The 25,433-nt window shown below is 45.5% G+C and overlaps 3 protein-coding genes across 3 annotated transcripts; 2 read left to right on the top strand and 1 right to left on the bottom strand.

The window, feature by feature from the left end:
- Positions 1–573: 573 nt before the first annotated feature.
- On the bottom strand, positions 574–3,341 carry LOC113055885 (4-hydroxyphenylpyruvate dioxygenase-like protein). Its single transcript, XM_026222264.1, has 5 exons — positions 2,665–3,341; positions 2,042–2,208; positions 1,803–1,954; positions 1,568–1,683; positions 574–918 (listed from the first exon to the last, which is right to left on the bottom strand). Exons 1-5 carry the CDS (start codon positions 3,300–3,302, stop codon positions 726–728), a joined length of 1,266 nt encoding a protein of 421 aa, XP_026078049.1. The 5' UTR covers positions 3,303–3,341; the 3' UTR covers positions 574–725.
- Positions 3,342–3,609: 268 nt separating this feature from the next.
- Positions 3,610–10,404, top strand: zranb1a (zinc finger, RAN-binding domain containing 1a). The gene is made up of 10 exons (XM_026222258.1): positions 3,610–3,834; positions 5,070–5,917; positions 6,921–7,108; positions 7,435–7,588; positions 7,782–7,853; positions 7,944–8,142; positions 8,248–8,368; positions 9,054–9,183; positions 9,275–9,504; positions 9,643–10,404. Exons 2-10 carry the CDS (start codon positions 5,158–5,160, stop codon positions 9,859–9,861), a joined length of 2,073 nt encoding a protein of 690 aa, XP_026078043.1. The 5' UTR covers positions 3,610–3,834; positions 5,070–5,157; the 3' UTR covers positions 9,862–10,404.
- Positions 10,405–11,897: 1,493 nt separating this feature from the next.
- On the top strand, positions 11,898–24,872 carry mtr (5-methyltetrahydrofolate-homocysteine methyltransferase). Its single transcript, XM_026222256.1, has 33 exons — positions 11,898–12,100; positions 12,953–13,164; positions 15,176–15,265; positions 15,360–15,429; positions 15,513–15,605; positions 15,692–15,798; positions 15,994–16,053; positions 16,140–16,234; positions 16,325–16,425; positions 16,546–16,607; positions 16,706–16,773; positions 16,981–17,060; positions 17,150–17,262; positions 17,600–17,740; positions 18,272–18,457; positions 18,885–19,064; positions 19,163–19,279; positions 19,368–19,508; positions 20,324–20,413; positions 20,490–20,642; positions 20,880–20,984; positions 21,096–21,196; positions 21,376–21,443; positions 21,532–21,652; positions 21,988–22,069; positions 22,160–22,258; positions 22,350–22,425; positions 22,524–22,679; positions 22,761–22,957; positions 23,036–23,236; positions 23,413–23,605; positions 23,851–23,963; positions 24,197–24,872. The coding sequence occupies exons 1-33, from the start codon at positions 11,920–11,922 to the stop codon at positions 24,281–24,283; spliced, it is 3,939 nt and encodes a 1,312-aa protein (XP_026078041.1). The 5' UTR covers positions 11,898–11,919; the 3' UTR covers positions 24,284–24,872.
- The last annotated feature ends 561 nt before the right edge of the window (positions 24,873–25,433 follow it).

Here is a 25,433-nt window from a genome sequence, read left to right as displayed (position 1 = left end):
TAAAGAAAGATCTGAACAGAATAAAACACAGGAAATGTTGGATAAAAAGGACATGCTGCTCGTTATGTAGGTTTCACTGTTGTTTGTGTGGGGTCTAAAGCTGATAATGAGGCTGGATTAGTTACGTTTTTGGAAAGTTCCAGCCTGTGTGTGTTTCTGGGTTTGGGTTTGTTGTGGAAAAAGTCTCCCGATCCCTGAAGGACCGGAAGCTGAGCTGAGCTCTGACTCCATCTACAGGAACATCTGGAAACTGCTGCAGGGGCTAGTTGTCACAGAAACTAAGAGGTTTTGATTTCTCAAGCAGTGGTTTTCAATGTTAGTTTCAAACACCTCAGACTGGTTCTAATGACGACTAAACAATCACACATAAGGAGATACAAAGAACAGACAAGCATCATAATGTTGATTTATCTGACAGAAGCACACAGATCAACAGTACAGATGATATTTCACTGCAAAATATTGTCCGAATGAAATGTGTTCGAGTGGAAATACAGTAGATTGCATTACAGTACAGGTTTAGACATCACAGTTAGATAATGTATTAGATTACTGAATAAATACACCCATGTACATTTCAAACTCAAGCTGATAATATTATATTAGAAGTGCCTTGAAGACTTGGAGTCAAACATCTGATCCGTGAACAGAGGACAGACACAAGTTCCCGATCACACTGCGGTCACTGGATCTAAAGCTTGTGTTTACATCAGTCTCTGTAAGAGTCAGCTCGGTGTGCTCTGTTTGTCTTGGCGCTCCGTCTCCCGATGCTCTTCCTTCTCCATGTATGCCTGCACGGATCTCCAGAGCGCTCGGATGTTGCCCTCGCCGAAGCCCGTGGCACCTCTGCGCTCGATCAGCTCCAGGAAGAAGGTGTCCTCTCCGAAAATAGGCTTAGTGAACACCTGGAGCAGATACCTGTGAAAGCAGGAAAAAACAGTGTGTGTGTCAGGCACAGAGCAGAAAATATATCCAAATCCCATTCCTTCCTCATGTGGAAAAGTCCATCTGCTGTTGTCTCTCTCAGATTAGTTTAGATCTGTTTAAACGCTGCTTGATCTGTGCAGATTTCTCTCCTGATTCAGACCAGAACACGTTTTCACTGGAGGAAGTGTTATTATGGATTATTTGAGTTAAAATCATCTTAATGCTGGATTTGTTTCATCTTGTGTCTTCTCCAGATGTTCACTGATGGACTGGAGTGCTGTGGATTATTGTGATGTTTTTATCAGACTCTCATTCTGACGGCACCCATTCACTGCAGAGCATCCATTGATGAGACACTGATGCAGTGCTACATTTCTACAAACCTGATGAAGAAACTGATCTCCGATGATCTGAGGGAACTTGTGCCTGAACTATTACAGAATATAATAAATCATGTCTGTTTATGGCTTTAGTGTCTCGGGGCGAGTGCTGTTGTTGTTGAATGTCTAGGGGGTTTTGATGAAAACAAAAGCTATTCAAATGTATTATGCATTATATACAGGTAGCATTGTATTTGCTGCATATAAAATGTGCTGCAACATGTATTCCAGAGATAAGTTAACGAGTGTGGGTGGTGTACCGCTGGCCGTCTGTGATCCGTCTGTCCGTGTAGAGATCAGTGTCCAGCAGAATCCCGTACTGACTCAGAGTGTGAGGGTCGTGACCCGCCGCCACGATCTCGTCCTGCTTTCCCACCTGTGGTGTCACGAGCAGAGTATGAACGACTGAACAATATTCAGACACACACCTGAGCTTCCCAGCTCTATCCTAGTACACCTGACCGGCCGAGAACAGTATTGAGGAAGCACACGTACCTCAGTGTAGTACGCAGGCGGAGGAGAGAAGAACTGCACTCCAGACAGACTCAGAGTGTGAGCCGTTCTCACGATGTCCTCGGTGTAGAGCCCAATGTGCTGGATTCCTGCCCCCCGGTGCTGATCCAGAAACGTGTCCACCTGGTTCCTGCCTGAGATCACACCTCTGTTAGAAACAGATCACACACATGTAGGTACATGATAAGGGCACTGTATTAAAGGATTCATTGAAGTGTTACCCTGCTCTGGAAGAGACTCTGCAATCACAAACTTGCAGTCCGGCTCTTTTTCATCTTTGAAGGGCAGTGTGATTCCTGATTCGCTGGAATTCCAGTATTCCATAGCCGTCAGCCGCAGCCCGATCCCGTTGTGGTTCAGCACATATCCCTCATCCACGTCCTCATTCCTGCACAGAACGGGTCATGGGGAATAATTCTGCCAATATTTCGGTAATTTGAGTAATTCCTCAGCATGAGTTCTCATTTGTTGTCATCAGATAGTGATTTTACTGCATTTATGAACTTGGCAGATGTTTTTATCCAAAAGCAACTTGCATTGCATTCACGGTACACACTTGAGTAGTTCATCAAAAACTACCTGTCAGAATCTAGAATAATTCAGATTTTTTAATGCGCACACTTATTTAGGCTGCATTTCTCATTCTTTTCCATGTTGAAAACTGTCATGCTGCTTCATATCTTTGTGGAAACTGTGAAATACATTTTAGATTTCAGACACGTTGCATTCAGTGTATATTCCTCAGATCAGTTCATGCATTCCCTGGGAATCGAACCCATGACCTTGGCGTTCCGCTATACTGATGCCGATCGTTATACTGATATGCAGATGATGTCACTGATACCTGTCGATGAAGAACCTCCGGAAGCCGAAGGTGTCTCGGTACCAGCGGGTGATGTGTGCGGTGCAGCTGCGGGGACACGCGAAGGTGATGTGGTCGAAGTGCGTGATGGGACACTGCGAGTGCCCCGCGGTCTCGGAGTCCGTCTGGACCTGATGGAAGCCCGGCAGGAAGAGCCCCCGGTACCGGGAGCGGTCTATGAGCGTGTGGCACACGTTACCCACCGGCGAGCGGATGATGGAGAAGGTGACCCGGCCGCAGTCATCGGTCACCTCGGTGGGCGGCTGGAGAAACTCACACACACCCCGATCCCGCAGCTCAGCGCTCGCCCGCTGCACGTCCTCCACCTCGAAACACACGTTACTCACGGTGTCCACCGGATAGTGCGCGTGAGCTCCGTACAGACAGTTCAACTCCCGACGATCTCTGACGGAGCTCCAGCCACGTGACTGACGTTCATTCAACCTCTCATTGACCACGAACACGGCCGATCCTCTGCGGAGCGCGAGCTGCTTCGCTCGGTCTGTCAGTCGCGCCGCGAACACGTTAAACTGGAACCGGGACACCAGCTCGTGAGCAACTTTATCCACGTTTGAGACGTGAAGCGAAATATGGTGCAACCGGCTCAAGTAGGCTGCCATGTTTGGGTGACGTCACAGAAAGGGCGTGTCACGTTGTCATGAAAATCGCGTTGCTGTTTATGTGACCTATCTTCATACATGAATGCAGATATTTCTAAATGTATGGTCAAAAATGATTTTTAAATAATTCTTCTGATATTCTGTGTATTTTTTCAATCTTAATATTAATATATACCACGACTACAAGCATTTCAGTTAAGTTTTAAAATAGTTTTATGATTTTTTTTAAACCTACAATAATGAATGTCTAAGGTTGGTTTTCACATGGTGTGGAGCCGTCCAATCAGCGGCGCTGCGTCTAGTCACGTGCACGTGACGCGGAGCGAGAAGCTGGTCGTTTTTATTTTGTCAGCTCCGCCATTAAATCCGCATCCAAATCAACATTCAGAGATTAGAAACAGTATTCATCGACATAAAAACGCCGTTCAACGATTTATATAAGGATAAGAGATTAAACGACACAATGAAGGTCGAATAACAAATACAGGCTCAGGTGATTTAAGTCTCTTTAATGAGCTGCGCGCGGTGCGATGTGAGTATTTACATGTTTCAGCAGCAATATGTGTCTGTCAGAGTATTAAATTAATAACGTGTGTTTCACATTAATACTATTAATGTGCTTTATTTATATAGTAGGGTGAATAGTGAGAGAGACAAGTGTCAATAAGAACATTAACACTGTCAGTGCTGCGAGATATCAGTAATAACACCTGTGCTGTGACATATGGGTGTCAGTAAATAATAACACTGTCACTGCTGTGACTATTAATACTGTGAGATACGAGTATCACTGATAACATTAATACTGTGAGATACGAGTATCACTGATAACATTAATACTGTGAGATACGAGTATCACTGTTAACATTAATACTGTGAGATAGTAGTATTGTAAATAACATTAATACTGTGAGATAGTAGTATTATAAATAACATTAATACGGTGAAATACGAGTATCACTGATAAAATTAATACTGTGAGATAGTATTATAAATAACATTAATAATGTGAGATAGTATTATAAATAACATTAATACTGTGAGTTACGAGTATCACTGATAACATTAATACTGTGAGATAGTAGTATCATAAATAACATTAATTCTGTTAGATACGAGTATCACTGATAACATTAATACTGTGAGACATGAGTATTACAAATAACATTAATACTGTGAGATACGAGTATTACAAATAACATTGATACTGTGAGATACGAGTATCACTAATAACATTTATACGGTGAGATACGAGTATCACTAATAACATTAATACTGTGAGATACAAGTATCACTAATAACATTTATACTGTGAGATACAAGTATTACAAATAACATTAATACTGTGAGATACAAGTATCACTAATAACATTAATACTGTGAGATACGAGTATTTAAAAAATACTATTAATACTGTGAAATACAAGTAAGTATCACCAATAATATTGATACTGTGAGATACGAGTATCACTCTCCAAAACATTAATACTGTCAGTTACAAATAAGATTAATAACATTAATAGTACCCGTACTATGGGAGTTAATATTAATGCCATCAGTAGTGCGATATATGAGTGTCAGTAGTAATAATAGTCCTGTCAGTGCTGTGAAATACTAACTGAAAATATTAATGCTACCGTCAACATTCATGTTATAACTGATATTATTGGTAGTATTTTGGGAAGTATTGAAGTATTAAAGATAGAAAGTTGTGAGTCTCGGATGTTCTGTGTTTCTGACATGTGTCATTTTATTTTGTGTTTGCAGATTGCTGTCTCTGTGTCAGTGTGTGTCCCTGATGTAAGTGTGTGTTGTTGAGTGAGCGACTGTGTGTGAGTGTGTGAGCTGATCCGTCATGACAGAGGTGTGTGTGAAGTGGTCGTGTGAGTACTGTACATATGAAAACTGGCCGTCTGCTGTGAAGTGCACCATGTGCCGGGCGCAGCGTCCCAGCGGGACCATCATAACAGAGGAACTGTCCCCGAGCGGCGCCGGACACCAGTGTGACCCCGAGGGTAACGACAGCCTGCTCATCTGCCCTGACTCCAGCGCCCGGCCCCGTGTCCGCCCGGCACAGTCCTCCGAGCACAGCGGCAAATGGTCGTGTCAGGTGTGCACTTACCTGAACTGGCCCAGAGCGATCCGCTGCACCCAGTGCCGTAGCGTCCGGCAGCGTGTGTGTAGCCCCACAGAAACCCCCCAGACGTCCAGGAGCAGACGGGGCCCTGCGGCCGGCCCTCCAGTGGATCCATGTGAGGAATACAACGACCGGAACCGGCTCAACACACGAGCGCAGTGCTGGACCTGCTCGTCCTGCTCCTACGAGAACTGGCCCAAATCCCCTCGCTGCGTGGTGTGTGACCACCCCAGACCCAACGAGCCTGACGAGCCCTCGTCCCTGATTAACGAGCGTGACCGCGGCCGAGCGCGGGGAGTGTGCAGCGGGACACAGCGGCTCTCGTCTGTCTCCTCCAAACCTGAGGCAGAGCTGCAGATCGAGCTGGCCGCTGGAGCTCAGAGCGGTCAGGAGGAGATCCAGCTGGACACCAAGAAGATCAAACAGATCAAGAACCGCATGAGGAGAACCGACTGGCTGTTCCTGAACGCCTGCGCCGGTGAGTGCCTCTATACTCGCTCCCAGGGGCCGTTGTGTCCTAAAGTGTCTCCATACACTCAAGGAGTTAAGACATAATGCATAAAGCCAGAGAAAACTAATTATGCCTGCTCTGACCCAGCGCAGCCCGAGTATCACAGTACACTGTTGGAATGAGTGTTGTGTAAATGCAGTCTCTGAGCAGCATGTGTCCGTCTGAAGCGCTTCTCTGCCACCTTTGAAGTGTAGGGTTACAGCCAGACTTTTGTGTTAATTACTGTGGAGTTTATTCTGGCCAAGAAACGTCGCATGTTCGTTCACTTGTGGCAGTTTATAGTCGTGCAAGCACAGCTCCTGTCTGTGTGAACGAGGAAAGAGTGAAACGCTTGGCCAGATAGTTTCAATACTAGATTATGAGTGAGTAATAACTGATCTCGGAGCACTGAGTTCTCAGGAAATACTGGTGGTGATGTGGCCGTTACACCTTGGGTGTGCTTTCATTTCTAATAATTCAAAGGACCTTGATTATTCCACTTATAATACAGTTACCACACCTCGAATATTGTACAGATGTTGTATTCTAAGACATTGCTCTCCATACATACAACATGGAAAATGTTTCTCATAAATGTAGATATTACAAGACAATTAAACACACAAATCATCTGAATGGGTTGTTAAAATCTTTCACATTAGTCCATCAGCTGATTCAGACACTTATAAATAACATGCAGCAGATCAACAACAGCAGTAAACACACACACACACACATGTGACCTTTACAGGGTTTCAGAAGCATCCGAACACTGCGAGTGTGTGTCGTGTCTTCAGATCACTTTAGAACACTTTAAACACCAAACATATCTACACGCCTGAGCCTGATTAATAATCTGCTGAGCTGTTTCCTGATCAGCTGTTTCTTCACTGAAAACATGAGCAACCGGTTACTATAAATCATGACCGTGTGGTGTAAGACGTGTGTGCTAACCCGCTGCGCTCGTGTGTGTGTGTGTGTGTGTGTGTAGGTGTAGTGGAGGGCGATCTGTCTGCGGTGGAGGTCTATAAGTCTTCAGGAGGAGACATCGCTCGTCAGCTGACCTCCAGCGAGGTGCGTCTGCTCAACCGACCCTCAGCATTCGACAGCGGCTTCACTCTCGTTCACCTCGCCATCCGCTTCCAGAGACAGGACATGCTGGCCATTCTGCTGACCGAGGTGTGTGTGTGTGTGTGTGTGAGAGAGAGTGAGTGTGTGTGTGTGTGTGTGTGAGAGAATGTGTGAGAGTGTGTGTGTGTGTGAGTGAGTGTGTGTCTCTGTGAGTGTGTGTGTGTGTGTGTGTGAGAGAATGTGTGAGAGTGTGTGTGTGTGTGTGTGTGTGTGAGAGAGTGAGTGTGTGTCTCTGTGACTGTGTGTGTGTGTGTGTGTGTGTGAGAGTGACTGTGTGTGTGTGTGTGAGAGAGAGTGAGTGAGTGTGTGTGTGTGTGTGTGTGTCGCTCTCTGATGCTGTGGAAGTGCGTCTGAAGGCTGGTGTTTGGTCGCAGGTTTCCCAGCAGGCCGTCAAATGCATCCCAGCGATGGTTTGTCCTGAACTGACGGAGCAGATCCGCAGAGAGATCAGTGCATCACTGCACCAGCGCAAGGGAGACTTCAGCTGCTGCTTCCTGACGGACCTCGTCACCTTCACCCTGCCGGCAGGTGAGGGACTCACACACACACACACACACACACACACACACTCTCTCTATCTCTCTCTCTCACACACACACACACTCACACACACACAGAGACACACACACACACACACACACTCTCTCTCTCTATCTCTCTCTGTAGGAACACACGTGTGTGTGATTTGAGTTTGACAGCTAGTTTTTTGTATGTTTGACAGATATTGAAGATCTCCCTCCTGCCGTTCAGGAGAAGCTCTTTGATGAAATCCTGGACCGTGACGTTCAGAAGGGTGAGATATGAGCCGCTAGTGCATTACAGCAGCACGTGTGTGTGTGTGTGCTGACCGTGTGTGTGTGTGTGTGTGTGTGTGTGTGTGCAGAGCTGGAGGAGGAGTCTGCGGTCATCAACTGGTCTCTGGAGCTGGGCACGCGTCTGGACAGTCGTCTGTATGCTCTGTGGAACCGCACGGCTGGAGACTGTCTGCTGGACTCGGTTCTTCAGGCCACGTGGGGCATCTATGATAAAGACTCGGTGCTGAGGAAAGCTCTTCATGACAGTTTACACGACTGCTCTGACTGGTGAGACACTGCATGTGCACTACACGGACAGGTTCTCTTGCTGTATTGTATTTGGATCCATGTGTGTGTGTGTGTGTGTGTGTGTGTGTGTGTGTGTGTGCGCAGGTTCTATTCGCGATGGAAGGAGTGGGAATCGTGGTATTCTCAGAGTTTTGGGCTTCATTTCTCTCTGAGAGAAGAACAGTGGCAGGAGGACTGGGCCTTCATCCTCAGCCTCGCCAGTCAGGTACACACACACACACACACACTCTCTCACACACACACACACACACACTCTCTCACACACACACACACACACAGTCGAGCTCCTGGAGGCGTGCCGTGGGCGGAGCTAAAGTGTACAGCACAGATCCATCAGTGTTTGACATCAACACACTGCTCTGGATCTCTGGAGGCTGAAGGAGGTGGTCTTCTCTGGAGACTCTCTTCTGGAGCGAGTCCTGTGCAGCGCTGATGGAGACTCCTGATGAAGCTCGTCCATCTCGCTCTCGCTCTTGCAGGAGAAGAGCTCACACAATCAGTCCCGCCGCTCATGACAGGGCCATACTCAAATTAAACGTTCCCACACTTACACCAACACAAAGGAGTGTATTTGGCACAGAAATACTGCAAGAAACATCATTAGTCCCCGCCTTTTATTAGTATTTTTTTATGTCTTTATGCAGAATTTAAGCTTCTTTTATATATAATTTGAGTCCATTTTTCTTTCAAGCAGCTCTTTTTTTGGGTGAAATCTGACCTGCTCATGTTCTTGTCTAGTTTTGTGAGTCTTCTATTATTACTTGAGACTCTGTTCTGATGTGATTCACAGAGGCTTCGCTCGGATCAGGCCAGTGTTCTGTGTTCTGTTCCTGCAGTGATGACTCAGTGATGAATCAGTGTTGTGAGTGTGTGCTGCTCTCTGTCTGCAGCCCGGGGCCAGTCTGGAGCAGACTCATATCTTCGTTCTGGCTCATATCCTGCGGCGGCCCATCATCGTGTACGGAGTGAAGTACTACAAGAGCTTCAGAGGAGAGACGTTAGGATACACTCGATTCCAAGGTGAGACCACCTCAAGAGCGCAGGAGTGTCACCTGGACCGCAGGAGTGTGTGTGTGGATTCACCTGTGTGTGTGTGTGTGTGTGTGTGCAGGTGTTTACCTGCCGTTGCTATGGGAACAGAGCTTCTGCTGGAAAAGTCCCATCGCTCTCGGTTACACGAGAGGTCACTTCTCTGCTCTGGTTGGCATGGAAACCGACGGCTACGATAATCGCGGCGCGGGCGCTAACCTCAACACTGACGATGACATCACCGTGACCTTCCTGCCGCTGGTGGACAGTGAGAGGAAGCTGCTGCAGATCCACTTCCTGTCAGCACAAGAGGTGAACACACACTGCATTTGGAAGATGCTTTCATCCACAAGTGACTTGCATTTCAGCAGAAATATTTAAAACCCTGATGGACAAGGTTGCAGTCACTCAGACTGGTGTGTGTGTGTGTGTGTGTGTGTGTGTGTTCAGATGGGCAGTGAGGAGCAGCAGGAGCGTCTGCTCAGGGATTGGCTGGACTGCTGTGTGACAGACGGAGGGATGTTGGCGGCGCTGCAGAAGAGCAGCAGACGGAGACATCACCCGCTCATCACACAGATGCTGGAGCAGTGGCTGGATGGGTACCGGCAGATGCACCCGTGTCCCACGCTCTCCGACGAAGAGGACGAGGAGGACGATGAAGACGAGTGACCCCCTGAAACCATTTCAACACTGTTCCACACGTGCCCTCTTTCCCAGAATGCAATGCGACCCTCCCCCCAGCAACAGCTAGGGCTGAAAATCTTTGTGTTTAGTCAAATTAATTTAGTTTTTCTGAAACTGTAAGTTTGTATCCATCTGCATGTGTCTCTTTAAACATGGAAGGATGAGAATAAAAGACACTTCCACACAGCACATGTTCTTTAGAGGATTTGAATCTGATCACAGGAATCAGAGTTTATGATTTAACTCACACTAAACGATTCAGTATGAAGACGTGCACATATCTCACAGTGTTTGTGTTTCCTTCTGTTCTCTGTCTCTGCTCCGCAGCGAGACGTGTGCGTTTGGTTGATTTGATTGTATTTATTTGTGTCTTTCCTCTCTCTCGTGCTGTGAGGAGATTCATGAAGAGTTTACTGACATGTTGGTCTTGTGATCCTGTACCTCATTTGTGATGTCAGGTGATTCTGAACAAGAGGAGAGCGAATCACACGGCTTTAACATTAAACTAGAAACACGTCTGCTCTCTCATCTTCTGTCTGCCTCGTTTTTCCTCTGCACCTCACAAATAATTGAAACATATATAATTGATGTATACTAGTTTTTTTTTATTAACCCTATTTACCTGTGTCTTTTTGTCCCACAGTCACACAACATATAATTAGAGTTCTTCAATAGTTAATCTCACTAAAACTCCCCCGGCATTTTTATTTTTGTCCATTATTCTCAGTAGTTATTTTCACTACTCTTATACATTTTAAAATTAAGATATAATTCAAGACTGCACAACAAATGTATGCGGTTGTTCGTTAAAGAGTCGGTTCATTTGAACAGATCGTTAGGAACGAATCGTTCTGGTTTGCTGCTGTTAATTGCGCATGCGCACAGAGACGATGAGGAAAATGTGTTTCTCGTCTATTTTACATCCATTTAACATTACATCTCACTTTAGACTGGGACTTTTTTTAATGTTGTCATGTTTTTTTTTTACTTTCTCTCGATCACTGGTTTTCAACACATCGCTGAGGAGGTAAGAAACAATCATTCCCAAAAAAACAGTATAACATTAACTCTACTATACTGCCCCCTTCTGCACAAACACGAGTAATAAATGTGTTATGATGATCTTATTATGATCGTGTTATTATTATCTGTTTAATAATGTCTCTCTCTTTCGAGTGAATGTGCAGTATCTATCGACTACTTCAGAAAGTATGTTTTTGTACCTAAATATGAAGCTGAACCACAGAATCGTACAGAACATGACTGGAATTGTGGTCACATTTCGATTTAATTCTGATTCTAACAGTACTTTGTGTGTTTTACCTTGTGGGTTTGGCCAGCAGATGTCCTCAGAACAGTGAATTATTTAGTAAAGCATCGGTTCAGTTGATTCAAAGTGACTCCTAGATCATCATGGAGAGCTACATGGACAGGAGAGGTCAAAGGTCACACGGTCACAAGTTTAAAAACTTTCATATTGCTGTCAATAATACAAAGATCACCACATTAAGTGTGTGTGTGTGTGTGAGAGAGAGAGAGAGAGAGAGAGAGAGAGAGAGAGAGTGAGTGTGTGTCTGAGTGAGAGAGAGAGAGTGTGTGTGTGTATGTGAGTGAGTGAGTGAGTGAGTGAGAGTGTGTGTGTGTGTATGTGAGTGAGTGAGTGAGAGTGTGTGTGTGTTAGCAGCTGAACTTTATTATTGTACTTTGGTGGATTCCAGAGGTTTCAGTTCTTCGTGGACTTTATGACGCGAGGCACAGACTCCTCGTTCAGAATAATTATACTCAAGAACAGTGCAGCTGAATAAAAGTTTGTTAGAGACGCATCAAAGCCATTAGATTTTACTGTTCAAATAAAACCTGTTTAACAACCACGTGCTTGGTTCATTCTCTTTAGCTTCCTTTAAGAAATCCATACCCTAAAAGTAGAATAAAAAGATTTATGTAGAAATGACTGGTTTTACGTAAGCTGAACTCCAGCAGAACTCTGTAAATTACACAACGAGGAGTCGCGCACGCGCAGCAGCACATGTGTTCAGGTCGCGCATGCGCGCTTCTCCAACACGTGTAGCGCGCACAAAACTTCTACAAAGAAAGTTTGACAGTGTTTATAGAGCAGATCAGAACCGCTCTTCCTGCATAGTGCTGCGATTAAGTGTCTTCGTTCGGGCTGTTTCGTGTCACGTCAGGACGATGCCTCCGACGATTCATCCGAGCTCCGCCGCCGGTGAGTTCCGCGGAACCGGATCGGTTCTGATGCAACAGCTGGATTCATGACCGTCTGCACCAGAGCTCGTGCCAATCTGATCAAGCGATGATGAGCGCTGCCACTCAGAGCTTGATTAGTATTTCTGCGTGTTGATATGTTTTATGAGTATTGTTTTTAAAGACGGACTCCGAGTCCCAGCTGATCAGGATCCAGTGTATTGATCTCTGAGTGTCGGAGAAACGGATCGATTAAGACGATATCGACAGGTTTCTCGCCTGTAACAAGTCCAGCCAGATTCATTTCTCCAGCGCTTTATAAAGTACAGATCGTGTCCAACAGGAAAACTGTGCTGATAATGTTAGAGCAGGACAGAAGTTTATGAGGTGAAGTCCTGATTGTTGATTCAGTGAAGCAGTCATGATATCGATCCGGAGAGCACGTGACACATCTTCAGATCAACTAAACCTTACTGGCTTCACACAGTGCGAACTACTTACTTTACACTTGTTTTCTTTAAAACCTCTAATTAAGGGATTTTATTAATTCAGTCTTTTTTATCAGCTTGGTTTCTTTAAAATAATACAGATATTTTGTATTTATTTTGGAACTGATTGATCTTAGGGCTCATTGATCTGAGCTCATGCACCAGGTTTTGATTGAATAATGCCAATATTATTAAAAAAATATATATAAAGTATTATAAATTAGTCACACTATCCTTTTTTTATATAAAGTTGATTTACAGTTGAAATTTAACATAATGTTATTTTCTTGTTTGTTGCCATGAAGCTGCATCTGTATTCTATTAAGTGCTATATAAATGATGTGTGTGTGTGTGTGTGTGTGTGTGTGTGTGTGTGCGCTGAGCAGGAAGAGCGCTGTCTCTCCGGGACGAGCTCGTCGCTCTCCTTCAGCAGAGGATTCTGGTTCTGGACGGAGGAATGGGAACGATGATCCAGCAGAGGAACCTGGAGGAGGAGGATTTCAGAGGTCAAGAGTTCAGAGATCATCCCAAGAGTCTGAAGGGCAATAATGACATCCTGAGCATCAGCCAGCCGCACGTCATCTACAGCATCCACAGGGTGTGTGTTTCTCACAGTCCTCCGCATCGTCACACACAGCGCTTCTGCGGGTCTCTCAAATCTTAGAAGGGTCATATGATGTGACTTCAGTTGTTCCTTTCTCTCTGGAGTGTTACACGCTCTTAGTGCATGAAGAAGATCTGTAAAGTCTCAGATCCAAAGAGATATTCTTTATCAAAGTTAAGAGTCTAGCACGCCTCCAGAGCACCTTGTTTAAAACAAACCTTGTCTTTTGTCTCGCACGTGTGTGTGTGTGTGTGTGTGTGTGTGTGTGTGTGTGTGTGTGTGTGTGTGTGTGTGTGAGAGAGAGAGGGTCACACAGTGGACTTGTCTTAACCGTCTGTGTCTTGTGTTCTCCAAACACACACGAGCTTCATCACTGTGTGTGTCTCGACTCTGTTCCTCTTTCAGCTTGAACTGATGGGAAAATTAAGAACATTATCAACTGTCTTTACATTTATTTTGAAAGATGAAGCTCGTGATTATGGAAAGGGGCGTTACATTTCCGACGAGTGCTTGCAGTGTTCGGCCAATCACAATGCACTGGGTCAGCTGGCCAATCAGAGCAGACTGCGCTTGTCAGAAGGAGGGGCTTTGTTTGAGGGAGGCGGGGCATAGAGGACCTACAATAATGTACAGTATTTGATAAATCATGTTTTTTTTAAACATTAAAGCATCTCAACATATTCTATTACACCAAATACACCAAATAAATAAGCATCATATGACCCCTTTAATGTTCCCTTCCACAAATTTAGATCTTACATCAGAGCTGATCAGTCAGGGCATTACATGATGAATCTCTTCCTCCGTGTTTCTGTCTTGTTTTCCAGAACAGATCTCTAAACATCCTTAAATCAAGACACAATCACTGGAGATGCAGAATGAAGATCTAAAGTCTTGTTTTCTGAGTTTATGATTAAAACAAGAGTAAATATCTGTCAATGGATAATGAAAACCTAAGAATTTTCTGCTTCCACTGGAAGATACTTGTTTTAATCATAAACCTACTTCATTTTGATCAGAACCTCATTAAAAGACTTTTAATTTAGTCTCTCCAGTAACTGTATCTGTAACTGTAGCAGTGCGATCAGAAGAGCTATCTCTAGATTTGAGTGTTTGTGAGCAGATATATTCAAGCCTTCAGCTTTTTGTGTGTAAAATGAATTAAGAAGGAATGAAGAGATCTTCTAAAGTTGTACTTTGAGGAGTTGCTTGTTTCCTGGTCTTTAAAAATTCTTCCTTTTATAAAACCCAAACAGGCTCTGTACACTGAGATAATTAGAATGTTTATTTATTTATTTTTACTAATCTTTCTTTGATTACTTTATAATAAGTAATTGTTTTATAAATAATTAAATAATAATAAAATAATTCTTAAACTGTAATTTGACTGGTTTCTCATTACACACTGTGTCTCTGTGTGGGTGTGTGTGTGTGTGTGTGTTTGTGTGGCTCTGTGTGTGTGTGTGTGTGTGTGCGCGCGTGTGTGTTTGTGTGTGTGTGTGCGCGCGTGTGTGTTTGTGTGGCTCTGTGTGTGTGTGTGTGTGTGTGTGTCTCTCTGTGTGTGTGTGTGTGTTTGTGTCTCTGTGTGTGCGCGCGTGTGTTTGTGTGGCTCTGTGTGTGTCTCTGTGTGTCTGTGTGTGTGTGTGTGTGCGTGTCTCTGTGTGTGTTTGTGTCTCTGTGTGTGCGCGCGTGTGTCTCTGTGTGTGTGTGTGTTTGTCTCTGTGTGTGTTTGTGTCTCTGTGTGTGTGTGTGTGTGTGTGTGTGTGTGTGTGTGCGTGTCTCTGTGTGTGTTTGTGTCTCTGTGTGTGCGCGCGTGTGTCTCTGTGTGTGTGTGTCTGTGTGTGTGTGTGTGTGTGTGTGTTTGTCTCTGTGTGTGTGTGTGTGTGTGTCTCTGTGTGTCTCTGTGCGTGTGTGTGTGTGCGTCTGTATGTCTCTGTGTGTGCGCGCGTGTGTGTTTGTGTGGCTCTGTGTGTGTGTGTGTGTGTGTGTGTGTGTGTGTCTGCAGGAGTATCTGGAGGCTGGAGCTGACATCATCGAGACCAACACCTTCAGCAGCACCAGCATCGCTCAGGCTGACTATGGCATGGAGGACCTGGTGATAGTTTGATTACATTTATCAGTTTGGCATGAGATGATGAAGATGATGATGATGATGAGTTCAGCAGCTTGTAATGTGTGTTGTGTTTCAGGCGTATCGGCTGAATAAAGTGTCTGCAGAACTGGCCCGGAGAGCAGCGGATGATGTCTCCACACAGACAGGTCAACACACGGCCGTCTCGTTCACAGTGTGTGTGTGTGTGTGTGACGTTGGGTGATGTTGTTGTTGTTGTTGTTGTTGGCAGGTTGTAAGCGGTTTGTAGCAGGAGCGGTGGGTCCCACCAATAAAACGCTGTCTGTGTCTCCATCGGTGGAGAGACCCGACTACAGGAACACCAGTAAGACACGCGAGAACGAACACTGATCCCGGAGCAGGTGTGCTGCTCTTCCTCACACCCCTGTGTGTGTGTGTGTGTGTGTGCAGCGTTCGATGAGCTGGTGGAGGCGTATGCGGAGCAGGTGAAGGGTCTGCTGGACGGAGGGGTTGATGTTCTCCTGGTGGAAACCATCTTTGATACGGCGAACGCAAAGGTACAGCTGAACTCTCACAGGAGCTCGTACCATCAGCGTTTTCTGTGCTGTGTGATGAGGTTGATTATGATTTCACTGTTTTAACTTTAGTTTGTGTGTAATGTTGCTAAAGTCACGACGCTCAGAGTTCAGTGCAAAGGGCTTTTTCTGTATCGTTTCTGTACGAATATTTCTTGGTGATTGTGTTTCTGTCAGGCGGCGATATTTGCCATCGACCAGCTGTTTGAGGAGCGTTACGAACCTCGACCAGTGTTTGTAAGTGTTCAGCACTCTCTGGATCTTCACGGCGTGAGTGTGTTCCCCGACAGATGAGCTGTGTGTGTGTGTGTGTGTGTGTGCAGATCTCGGGCACTATCGTGGATAAGAGCGGCCGCACTCTCTCGGGTCAGACGGGAGAAGCGTTCGTCATCAGTCTGTCTCACGCTCAGCCGCTGGGGTGAGAGTCCGTCTGTCTCGTCTCGTCTCGTCTCGTCTCGTCTCCTCAGGACAGGTTTGGTTCATTACTGCTGTTCTCTCTCTCTGTCAGTATCGGTCTGAACTGTGCTCTGGGAGCCACTGAGATGCGTCCGTTCATTGAAGCGATAGGAAAGAGCACCAGAGCGTTTGTCATCTGTTATCCAAACGCAGGTGAGCTCATACCCCGATGCGTCTGAACACTGTCTGAAAGGATTCTCGTCCCATGATGCACACGTGTCACATGCTAATGTTTTAAATGGAGTGTGTATGTTCTCTGGTCTGTGTTTTCAGGGCTTCCCAACACATTCGGAGGCTATGATGAAACCCCAGACGTCACAGCGTCTCATTTGAAGGTCACTCAGTGTTACACAGTGTGTGTGTGTGTGTGTGTGTGTGTGTGTGTGTGCTCGACTCGTCACTCATGATGATGTTCCCGTGTTGTTTGTGGCAGGAGTTTGCGGTGGACGGTTTGGTGAATATCGTCGGTGGCTGCTGTGGAACGACCCCTGAACACATCCGGTGTGTGTGAACGATTGATCAGTGTGTGTGTGTGTGTGTGTGTGTGTGTGTGTGTGTGTGTGTGTGAGAGAGTGTCGAGATCACTGAACTCAACTCGTGTGTGTGTGTGTGTGTGTGTGTGTGTGTGTGTGTGTGTGTGTGTGTGTGTGTTAGAGAGTGTCGAGATCGCTGAACTCAACTCGTGTGTGTGTGTGGTGTGTGTTTCAGGGCGATTGCTGAGAGCGTGCGTCATGTCAAACCCCGAGTTCCTCCTACAGATGTGTACGGTGATTATATGCTGCTGTCAGGTGCGTCTGATCTTCACCTCTTATTATTAATGGTATTATAAATGAATAATAAATGTCTATATAAAGTCTGTTTTTGTTTGTGTGTTCAGGTCTGGAGCCGTTCAGGATCGGCCCGTACACAAACTTTGTGAACATCGGTGAGCGCTGTAATGTTGCTGGATCACGCAAGTTTGCCAAACTCATCATGGCTGGAAATTATGAGGTATTCTGGGTGATGTGAAGCCTTCAAATCATAACAAGCAGACACACAGCTGGAATACATCTACTGCACACTGTGTCCCTGTGTGTGTGTGTGTGTGTGTGTGTGTGTGTCTCTCTCTCTCTCTCTCTCTCTCTCTGTGTGTGTGTGTGTCTCTCTCTCTCTCTCTCTCTCTCTCTCTCTGTGTGTGTGTGTGTCTCTCTGTGTGTCTCTTCTCTCTCTCTCTCTCTCTCTCTCTCTCTCTGTGTGTGTGTGTGTGTGTGTGTGTGTGTGTCTCTCTCTGTGTGTCTCTCTCTCTCTCTCTCTCTCTCTCTCTCTGTGTGTGTGTGTGTGTGTGTAGGAGGCGCTGAGCATCGCTAAGGCTCAGGTGGAGATGGGCGCTCAGGTTCTGGACATTAACATGGACGAGGGGATGCTGGACGGAGTGGCTGCTATGACCCGCTTCTGTAACCTCATCTCGTCTGAGCCGGACATCGCCAAGGTGAGGCTTCATCTCGAGTGTGACCACGCTCCACAGATCCGCTCTGGATCAAAACTGCATTGAGGAATAAAAAGCTCAGATTGTGGTATATTAGTGCTAGTCACACTTTATTCGTATATTCAGAATCACGCTTCCAAACAGAATCAACTAGCGCTCTCTAATAGATTCAGATTCTGTCACTTTTCTCGTGTGTAAGTCACTTTGGATAAAAGCATCTGCTAAATGAATAAATGTGAACGTGTATGTTTTCCTCACTCCACAACAAATCCACTACAGTTCACCGTATTCAGAACAGGAATAACAAATAGAAATCTGTGTAAATCAAGCGATTATAATACCCTTCATTATTAACAACGTATATTATAGACACCAAGCCTGAGTTCGTTTATTTAAAGTGAAACTGAAGCTACAGGCGTGTGTGAATACACATCTGGTTCAGCAGCAGGACAGATGTGTGGCTTTACACAGGTCAGTGTCAGGACCACTGCTACTGAGTGACCTCTGACCCCTGACCCCTGACCTCTGCTGCAGGTGCCGCTGTGCATCGACTCGTCAAACTTCGCGGTCATCGAGGCGGGTCTGAAGTGCTGTCAGGGCAAGTGCATCGTCAACAGCATCAGCCTCAAAGAGGGCGAGGAGGACTTCCTGCGCCGGGCGAGACGGGTCCGTCGCTACGGCGCCGCTGTGGTCGTCATGGCGTTTGATGAAGAAGGACAGGTGACTTCCTGTTTATTAAATTATTGTAACAATAGTATTTTTATTTTTTAGTTTTAATTTGAATTGGATTGTGTTGTCATTCAAAGCCTGTATGCTACCGAAATAAATCAGACCACACTGACCTTCATTGAATTAAAAACAAAACACAATCTCTTCTTTTGTGCTAGGTTTGGAATGACATGAGTGTGAGTAAATGATGATTTAGGGAAAGCTGAGCTTGTTTCAGTGTCTCTGTGTCTGTCACCCAAATAAAAGATCATGTTCAGCTCCTGAGAGAATCCAGAGGCTGTCAGAATACTGTTACCTATGAAATATGTTTCCTGTAGCTTTAAAAAGTAAATATTTAGAAGCGTAAACATTGCATCATCGATCGTGTTGTGTGAAGCACTGTATGAACGAAGGAGACTCATCCGCTGGTGTGTTGTAGGCGACCGAGACGGATCAGAAGGTGAAGATCTGCTCGCGTGCGTATCATCTGCTGATCAGTCAGGTGGGCTTTGACCCCAATGACATCATCTTTGACCCCAACATCCTGACCATCGGCACCGGTATGGAGGAGCACAGCATGTACGCCATCAACTTCATCAGAGCCACGCGGATCATCAAGGTGTGTGTGACGGTCAGCGACGAGCCGCTCCGGGCCGGAGGACCTCTGAGTTAACCATCTGTGTGTGTGTGTGTGTGTGTGTGTGTGTGTGTGTGTAGGAGAGTCTGCCCGGTGCCAGGGTCAGCGGGGGTCTCTCTAACCTCTCGTTCTCCTTCAGAGGGATGGAAGCCATCAGAGAAGCCATGCATGGAGTCTTCCTCTACCACGCCATCAAGGTCAGTGCGTCTCCTCTCACGGATCCCAGGTGTTTCCTACTGCAGACTCATGTTTGAGGTGTGTGTGTGTGTGTGTGTATGTGTGCAGGACGGCATGGACATGGGAATCGTGAACGCTGGTAATCTGCCGGTGTATGATGACATTGATAAAGAGCTGCTGCTGCTGTGTGAGAACATCATCTGGAACCGAGACCCAGAGGCCACCGAGAAGCTCCTGCTATACGCACAGGTACAGAACCAGAACCAGAACCGGTCCGCTCTGAACCAGCTCTGCAGACGCTGGCTCTGTTATTCAGAATCAGTCCACCTAGATTTCAGATTCTGGAGGATGGTTTTGGCTTCATTTAAACATACAGTGCTGTTCAAAAGCAAGATTTTTCATGTTTTAATTAGTCTCTTCTGCTCATCAGGGATGCATTTTTTTAGATATACGGAAAAAAACATGAAATATTATTGCAATTTAAAATAGTTTTTTTATTTTAAAATACACTTTAAATTCTAATGTATTTCTGTGACGCTCCGCTGTATTTTCAGCATCATTCCTCCAGTCTTGAGTGTCACATGATAATTACGTCAGAAAACGACTTGCTGCTTAACATTGTTTTGGAACCTGTGATTAATGTTGATGAATAAAAAGTTAAAAAGAACAATTTATTCAAATTAGAAATCTTTTCTAGCAATGCAAGTCTTTATTATCAATAAAAAATAAAAAATAAAATAAAAATACTGACCCAAACTTCTGAAGAGCAGTGTACATCAGAGCAACTTTTTAGCAGACACTTAGTAAATAAAGGACTGAACATGTGCATCTCTTCACTGCTCCAGTGTTCAGCTTCTCATGTTTCCTGTTACTGGAGTATTTCAGATCCGGCTCTGTTGGAAGTCTTTCTTCTCTCAGAAGGATTGTTTTGTGCATGTAAACATAGCTAATGTTGACTTGAGAAATGTGATGCTTCATGAGTTAGCTGGATGAATCGGTGGATCGTGTCTGTGAGCGCTCTGTGTTCCTCGTGTAATAATGTGTTCCTGCTGTGGATGATGTAGAACAACACTAAAGGAGGGAAGAAAGTGGTTCAGACGGACGAGTGGAGGCTGGGCAGCGTGGAGGAGCGGCTGGAGTACGCTCTCATCAAGGTCCGACACACACACACACACTTGCTCATGGTTTGAGCTGAAGTCTCCAGCGTGATGAGAGATGATGTGTTCTCAGGGGATAGAGAAGTATGTGGTGGAGGACACGGAGGAGGCACGCACTCACACCCAGCGCTATCCTCGACCCCTGCGCATCATCGAGGGCCCGCTCATGAACGGCATGAAGACCGTCGGAGATCTGTTCGGAGCCGGGAAGATGTTCTTACCTCAGGTAACAATCAAACACAGCACAGAAGATGAAGTTATCCGCTTCTTTTATTGCCTGCGATGCTTCCGTCAACATCCATGGAATCTTTTCATTCCACAAAAGCTTCTATAGTAGAAAATGTTTCTGTGATTATTAAAATTATTTTTATAAGGGCTTTATTTTTTGAGAGGATTCATTGATGCAAGATTCTAAACCTAAATTTTCTTCATCAGAGTAAGAGTTAAGTGTGTGTGTGTGCAGGTGATCAAATCGGCCCGTGTGATGAAGAAAGCTGTGGGTCATCTGATTCCCTTCATGGAGCGCGAGCGAGAGCAGATGATGTCGTCCGGCTCTACTGAGGACGTGGTGAGCGTCTCCTCACAAGACTGCAGTGGGATTCATTTAATAGTGAAGAATAGTGAGAGTTCAGCTGGTGTGTGTGTGTGTGTGTGTGTGTGTGTGTGTGTGGTGCTACAGGACCCGTATCAGGGGACGATTCTGCTGGCCACAGTGAAGGGAGACGTCCATGACATTGGAAAAAACATTGTAGGCGTTGTGTTGGGATGCAACAACTTCCGGTGAGTCTGAGATACTGACGGATCAGTGTGTGTGTGTGTGTGTGTGTGTGCTGGTGTTAAGTGGCTCTCCAGACGCTAACAGCTGCAGGTGTTTGATGTCAGACGGGTGAACGCTGCCATCAGTCACTCTAACACCACCGTGTGTGTGTGTGTGTGTGTGTGTGTGTGTGTCTCCGCAGGGTCATTGATCTGGGAGTGATGATTCCCTGTGACAGGATCCTGCGGGAGGCCATTCAAAACAAAGCAGGTCAGTTTCAGTGTCTCTCAGCTGATGTTCTCCTCTCTGAAGGACTCGTGACGCGTGATGCTCTCTCTCTGTGTGTGTGTGTGTGCAGACATCATCGGTCTGTCGGGTCTCATCACACCATCACTGGATGAAATGATTCATGTGGCTAAAGAGATGGAGCGTCTGGGTCTGAAGACTCCTCTGCTGATCGGTGGAGCCACAACCTCAAAGTACGTCTCATTCAGAGGAGATTCACCGTCTACGTCCAGGAGAAGCTCTTAATTTAGCCATTAACTCTGGAGAAGATTGTGATCCGTTTCCACGAATCAGTTCTAGTTAATTTCAGTGAATCATTTCAAAATCCTGATTCATTTCCAACATCACTCAGAATAAATCATGCAAATCTGAGTTTTTGTAGATTTTAGAGATTTTACAAAAATGTTTTGTAAAGTTTCACTGAATCGATGTCATTATTCCTCCGAAATGTGTCTGTTAGTGATCTGAACTCCTGATTGAACTCTGTGTGGTGTGTGTGTGTGTGTGTGTGTGTGTGTGTGTGTGACAGGACGCACACTGCGGTGAAAATCGCCCCGCGGTACAGCTCTCCCGTGGTTCATGTTCTGGACGCGTCCCGCAGTGTAGTAGTGGTGAGACGCCCGTCTGTGTCTTCATACAGCAGCAGCTAAACCCTTCTGATGATGATTTGTGTGTGTGTGTGTGTGTGTGTGTGTGTGCAGTGCTCTCAGCTGCTGGATGGAGGCGTCCGTGAGGACTTCTTCGAGGAGCTCCAGGAGGAGTATGAAGACATCCGACAGGATCACTACGACTCTCTGAAGGTCTGACGGTCACCAGATCGTTTTAATGCACCTCTTCATAAAGCGGCAGGTTAATGAGGAAGTGAGATCTGACGTGATGTGTTTCCTGCAGGAGCGACGCTTCCTGTCTCTGAGTCGAGCTCGAGAGAAGGGCCTTCACATTGACTGGCTCTCTCAACCCAGACCAGGTATCACGAGCTAAACCTGCTCAACTAGTCTCTAACCAGAGCTAAACCAGCTGTGTGTGTGCACATGATGAACATCAGAGAGTGTGTTTCGTCTGCAGTGCGGCCGCAGTTCTTGGGCACACATGTGTTTGACACGTATGACCTGCGGAAGCTGCTGGACTTCATCGACTGGAAGCCGTTCTTTGACGTGTGGCAGCTGCGGGGGAAATACCCCAACCGCGGATACCCCAAAATATTCAACGACAAAACCGTGGGTGCGTCTGATTCGCTGCAGGACTGAGCCGGGGGGGGGTCAGAGGTCAGCGTCGGTGACGTGTCTCACCCGTGTGTTTCAGGAGAGGAAGCGCGGCGTGTGCATGATGATGCGTTGAAGCTGCTGAACCAGTTGATTGACAGCCGAGGACTGCAGGCGCGTGGACTCGTGGGATTCTGGGCCGCTCAGAGCGACGGAGACGACATCCACCTGTACGCTGATGATGTCACGGCTCCAAACACCACACCTGTCGCCACCTTCTACGGCCTCAGACAGCAGGTGAGAGCGCTCTGACCACAGTAAGCGAGCGGTGTGGAGAAGTGCATGACGTGTTGATGTTTGAGCTCTGTCCTGCAGGCGGAGAAGGACTCGGCGAGCTCCGAGCCGTACCTGTGTCTGTCTGACTTCGTGGCTCCTCGCAGCAGCGGCGTTCAGGATTACGTGGGTCTGTTCGCCGTGTCTGTGTTTGGAGCAGAAGAACTCAGTCAGAAGTTTGAGCAGCAGGGAGATGATTACAGCAGCATCATGGTCAAAGCCCTGGCGGACCGCCTCGCTGAGGTACACACACACACACACACACACACACACACACACACACTAAACATTATAATGAGTCAGTATGCTCATAGTGGTTATTAAAACATGCTGGTTCCGGTTCTCACTGTGAACGGTCTTCACACAGGAAGACATGTTGAGTTTGAGTGTGTGTGTGTGTGTGTGTGTGTGCACGGCAGGCGTTCGCGGAGGAGCTGCACGCTCGTGTGCGCAGGGATCTGTGGGGTTACAGCGGTGAGGAGGATCTGCCGGCGTCTGACCTGCACCGGCTGCGGTATGAAGGCATCCGTCCGGCCGCAGGATACCCCAGCCAACCCGACCACACCGAGAAACACACCATGTGGAAACTCGCAGACATACAGGAGAAAACCGGTGAGAGCAGGAGGCATTCCAAAAAACATCAGTTCTGAGATTCTGGGAATCGAGTTCTTCTTTCTATTCTAGAACCAAGAAACAAATTCCGAGAATGATAGAATCACGCAGCCTTTAGACACTTATGTTACCTTCTGTAGAAGAAGTGATGAGGTTCCTCAGATGTTTCTGTCCCTGTGATGAAGGGATCTGACCGTGTCTCCATCATAAAGCATCTCCGCGTGTCTCTTCATGTTCTCCTGCAGGAATCGCTCTGACAGAGTCTCTGGCCATGACTCCTGCTGCCTCCGTATCCGGCCTGTATTTCTCCAACCCCAAATCCTGCTATTTCGCTGTGGGTAAAATCACTAAAGAGCAGGTATGAACAAGACCATCTCAACAGAAGCATTCACCAATCAGATTAAGGAAGTGGTTTTCCCACAACAATGTCAAATTTCGACCCAATTCCAAAAGATGTGGCCAGTGTTTGTATTAGCATTTGTATGATTGCAGGACTTTATAATGCTGCAGGAACAGTAAGTGCAGGTGTGACCTCCATCTCTCTCTGTGTGTGTGTGTGTGTGTGTGTGTGTGTGTGTGTGTGTGGGTCAGGTGGAGGATTACGCACACAGGAAGCAGATGGAGATGTCGGAGGTGGAGCGGTGGTTGGGTCCGATCCTGGGCTATGACACCGACTGACACTGAGCCGCTCGGATCTGGACGACACTGCAGAGAAAACTTCATTTTGTTTTGATGGTTTTGGCCCAGATTATGGATTTTAATATCAAAGGGTCCAGAAAACACTTTTATCTTTACACTACAGAGGTGCCATCTAGAGCCCTGCTTTTAATTACATTTCTATTTTTAATAAAACAGCGATGAGCACTTATTTTATTTTTAGGCCTGTGGGTTTTATAAATTGATTTCTTATGAGATTTAAAGAAAATACTGGTACAAAAGACCAGCTGAACTTACAGACTCCAGCAGATCCTTTAGTCATTTCTCGTCGATTGTCATTTCATCATTTAAAATGATCAGGATTCTAGACTGTAAATTCAGTGAGGTCAGAGGTCACTTTTAGTATTAATGTCAGAAAGTGACATAGTAATCTTAAGGACGACTTGTTCAGTATGGTGCTTTAACTGTAACGCACAATCCTGCTTTTATTTTGGTTTTAGGATTATATCAGTTTGTTAATTTGACTGAACTGAGGAAAACAATTTGTGAAACTGATAATTTAACATTTGTTAAGATGTATATTTTCAAATAAATCAACATTAAATCAAAACTCTGTTTGGTGATTTATGAGTGTGTGTTAGTATTAGTATTTTATTAATAGAACAGAGTTTGGAAGCAGTTAATTTGAGCATTTTTCTATGGCACCCATCATTTCTACTGTCCATTCAGACTAATGAGTCCATGTAGAACAGATAATGGGGCTTTTGATATTTTTATTTTATTAATCTGTTGGATTTATAGTATTAAAATTATATTACATTGGTTATTTGCTTAAAACAATAACACTGGTATCAGTTAATATTTCATACATTAAATGTTAATTTCGATATTAAACATTTGTGCTGAAGTAAATTTGGGATTTTACGTTAATGTTTCAATAATTTATCGACATTAACATGTTCGAGGCTGTCAGTTGGTCACGTGACACTCACATGCAGGTATAAATATTAATAACAAATTTCATATTTTTATTATTTGGATCGTTTTTTTAATAGTTTTATTTTTCACTTTTATTTCTAATTTCTACACTTTATTAATTATTAGCCTGATTAACTCAGGAACACTATTTTTTTAAATCCCGCGCTAATTTTCCCGCTCTAACGGCTCCGAG

This window comes from Carassius auratus, chromosome 37, assembly GCF_003368295.1.
Source record: "Carassius auratus strain Wakin chromosome 37, ASM336829v1, whole genome shotgun sequence".
Taxonomy (NCBI): domain Eukaryota; kingdom Metazoa; phylum Chordata; class Actinopteri; order Cypriniformes; family Cyprinidae; genus Carassius; species Carassius auratus.
This window is presented reverse-complemented; position numbering and strand designations above follow the sequence as displayed.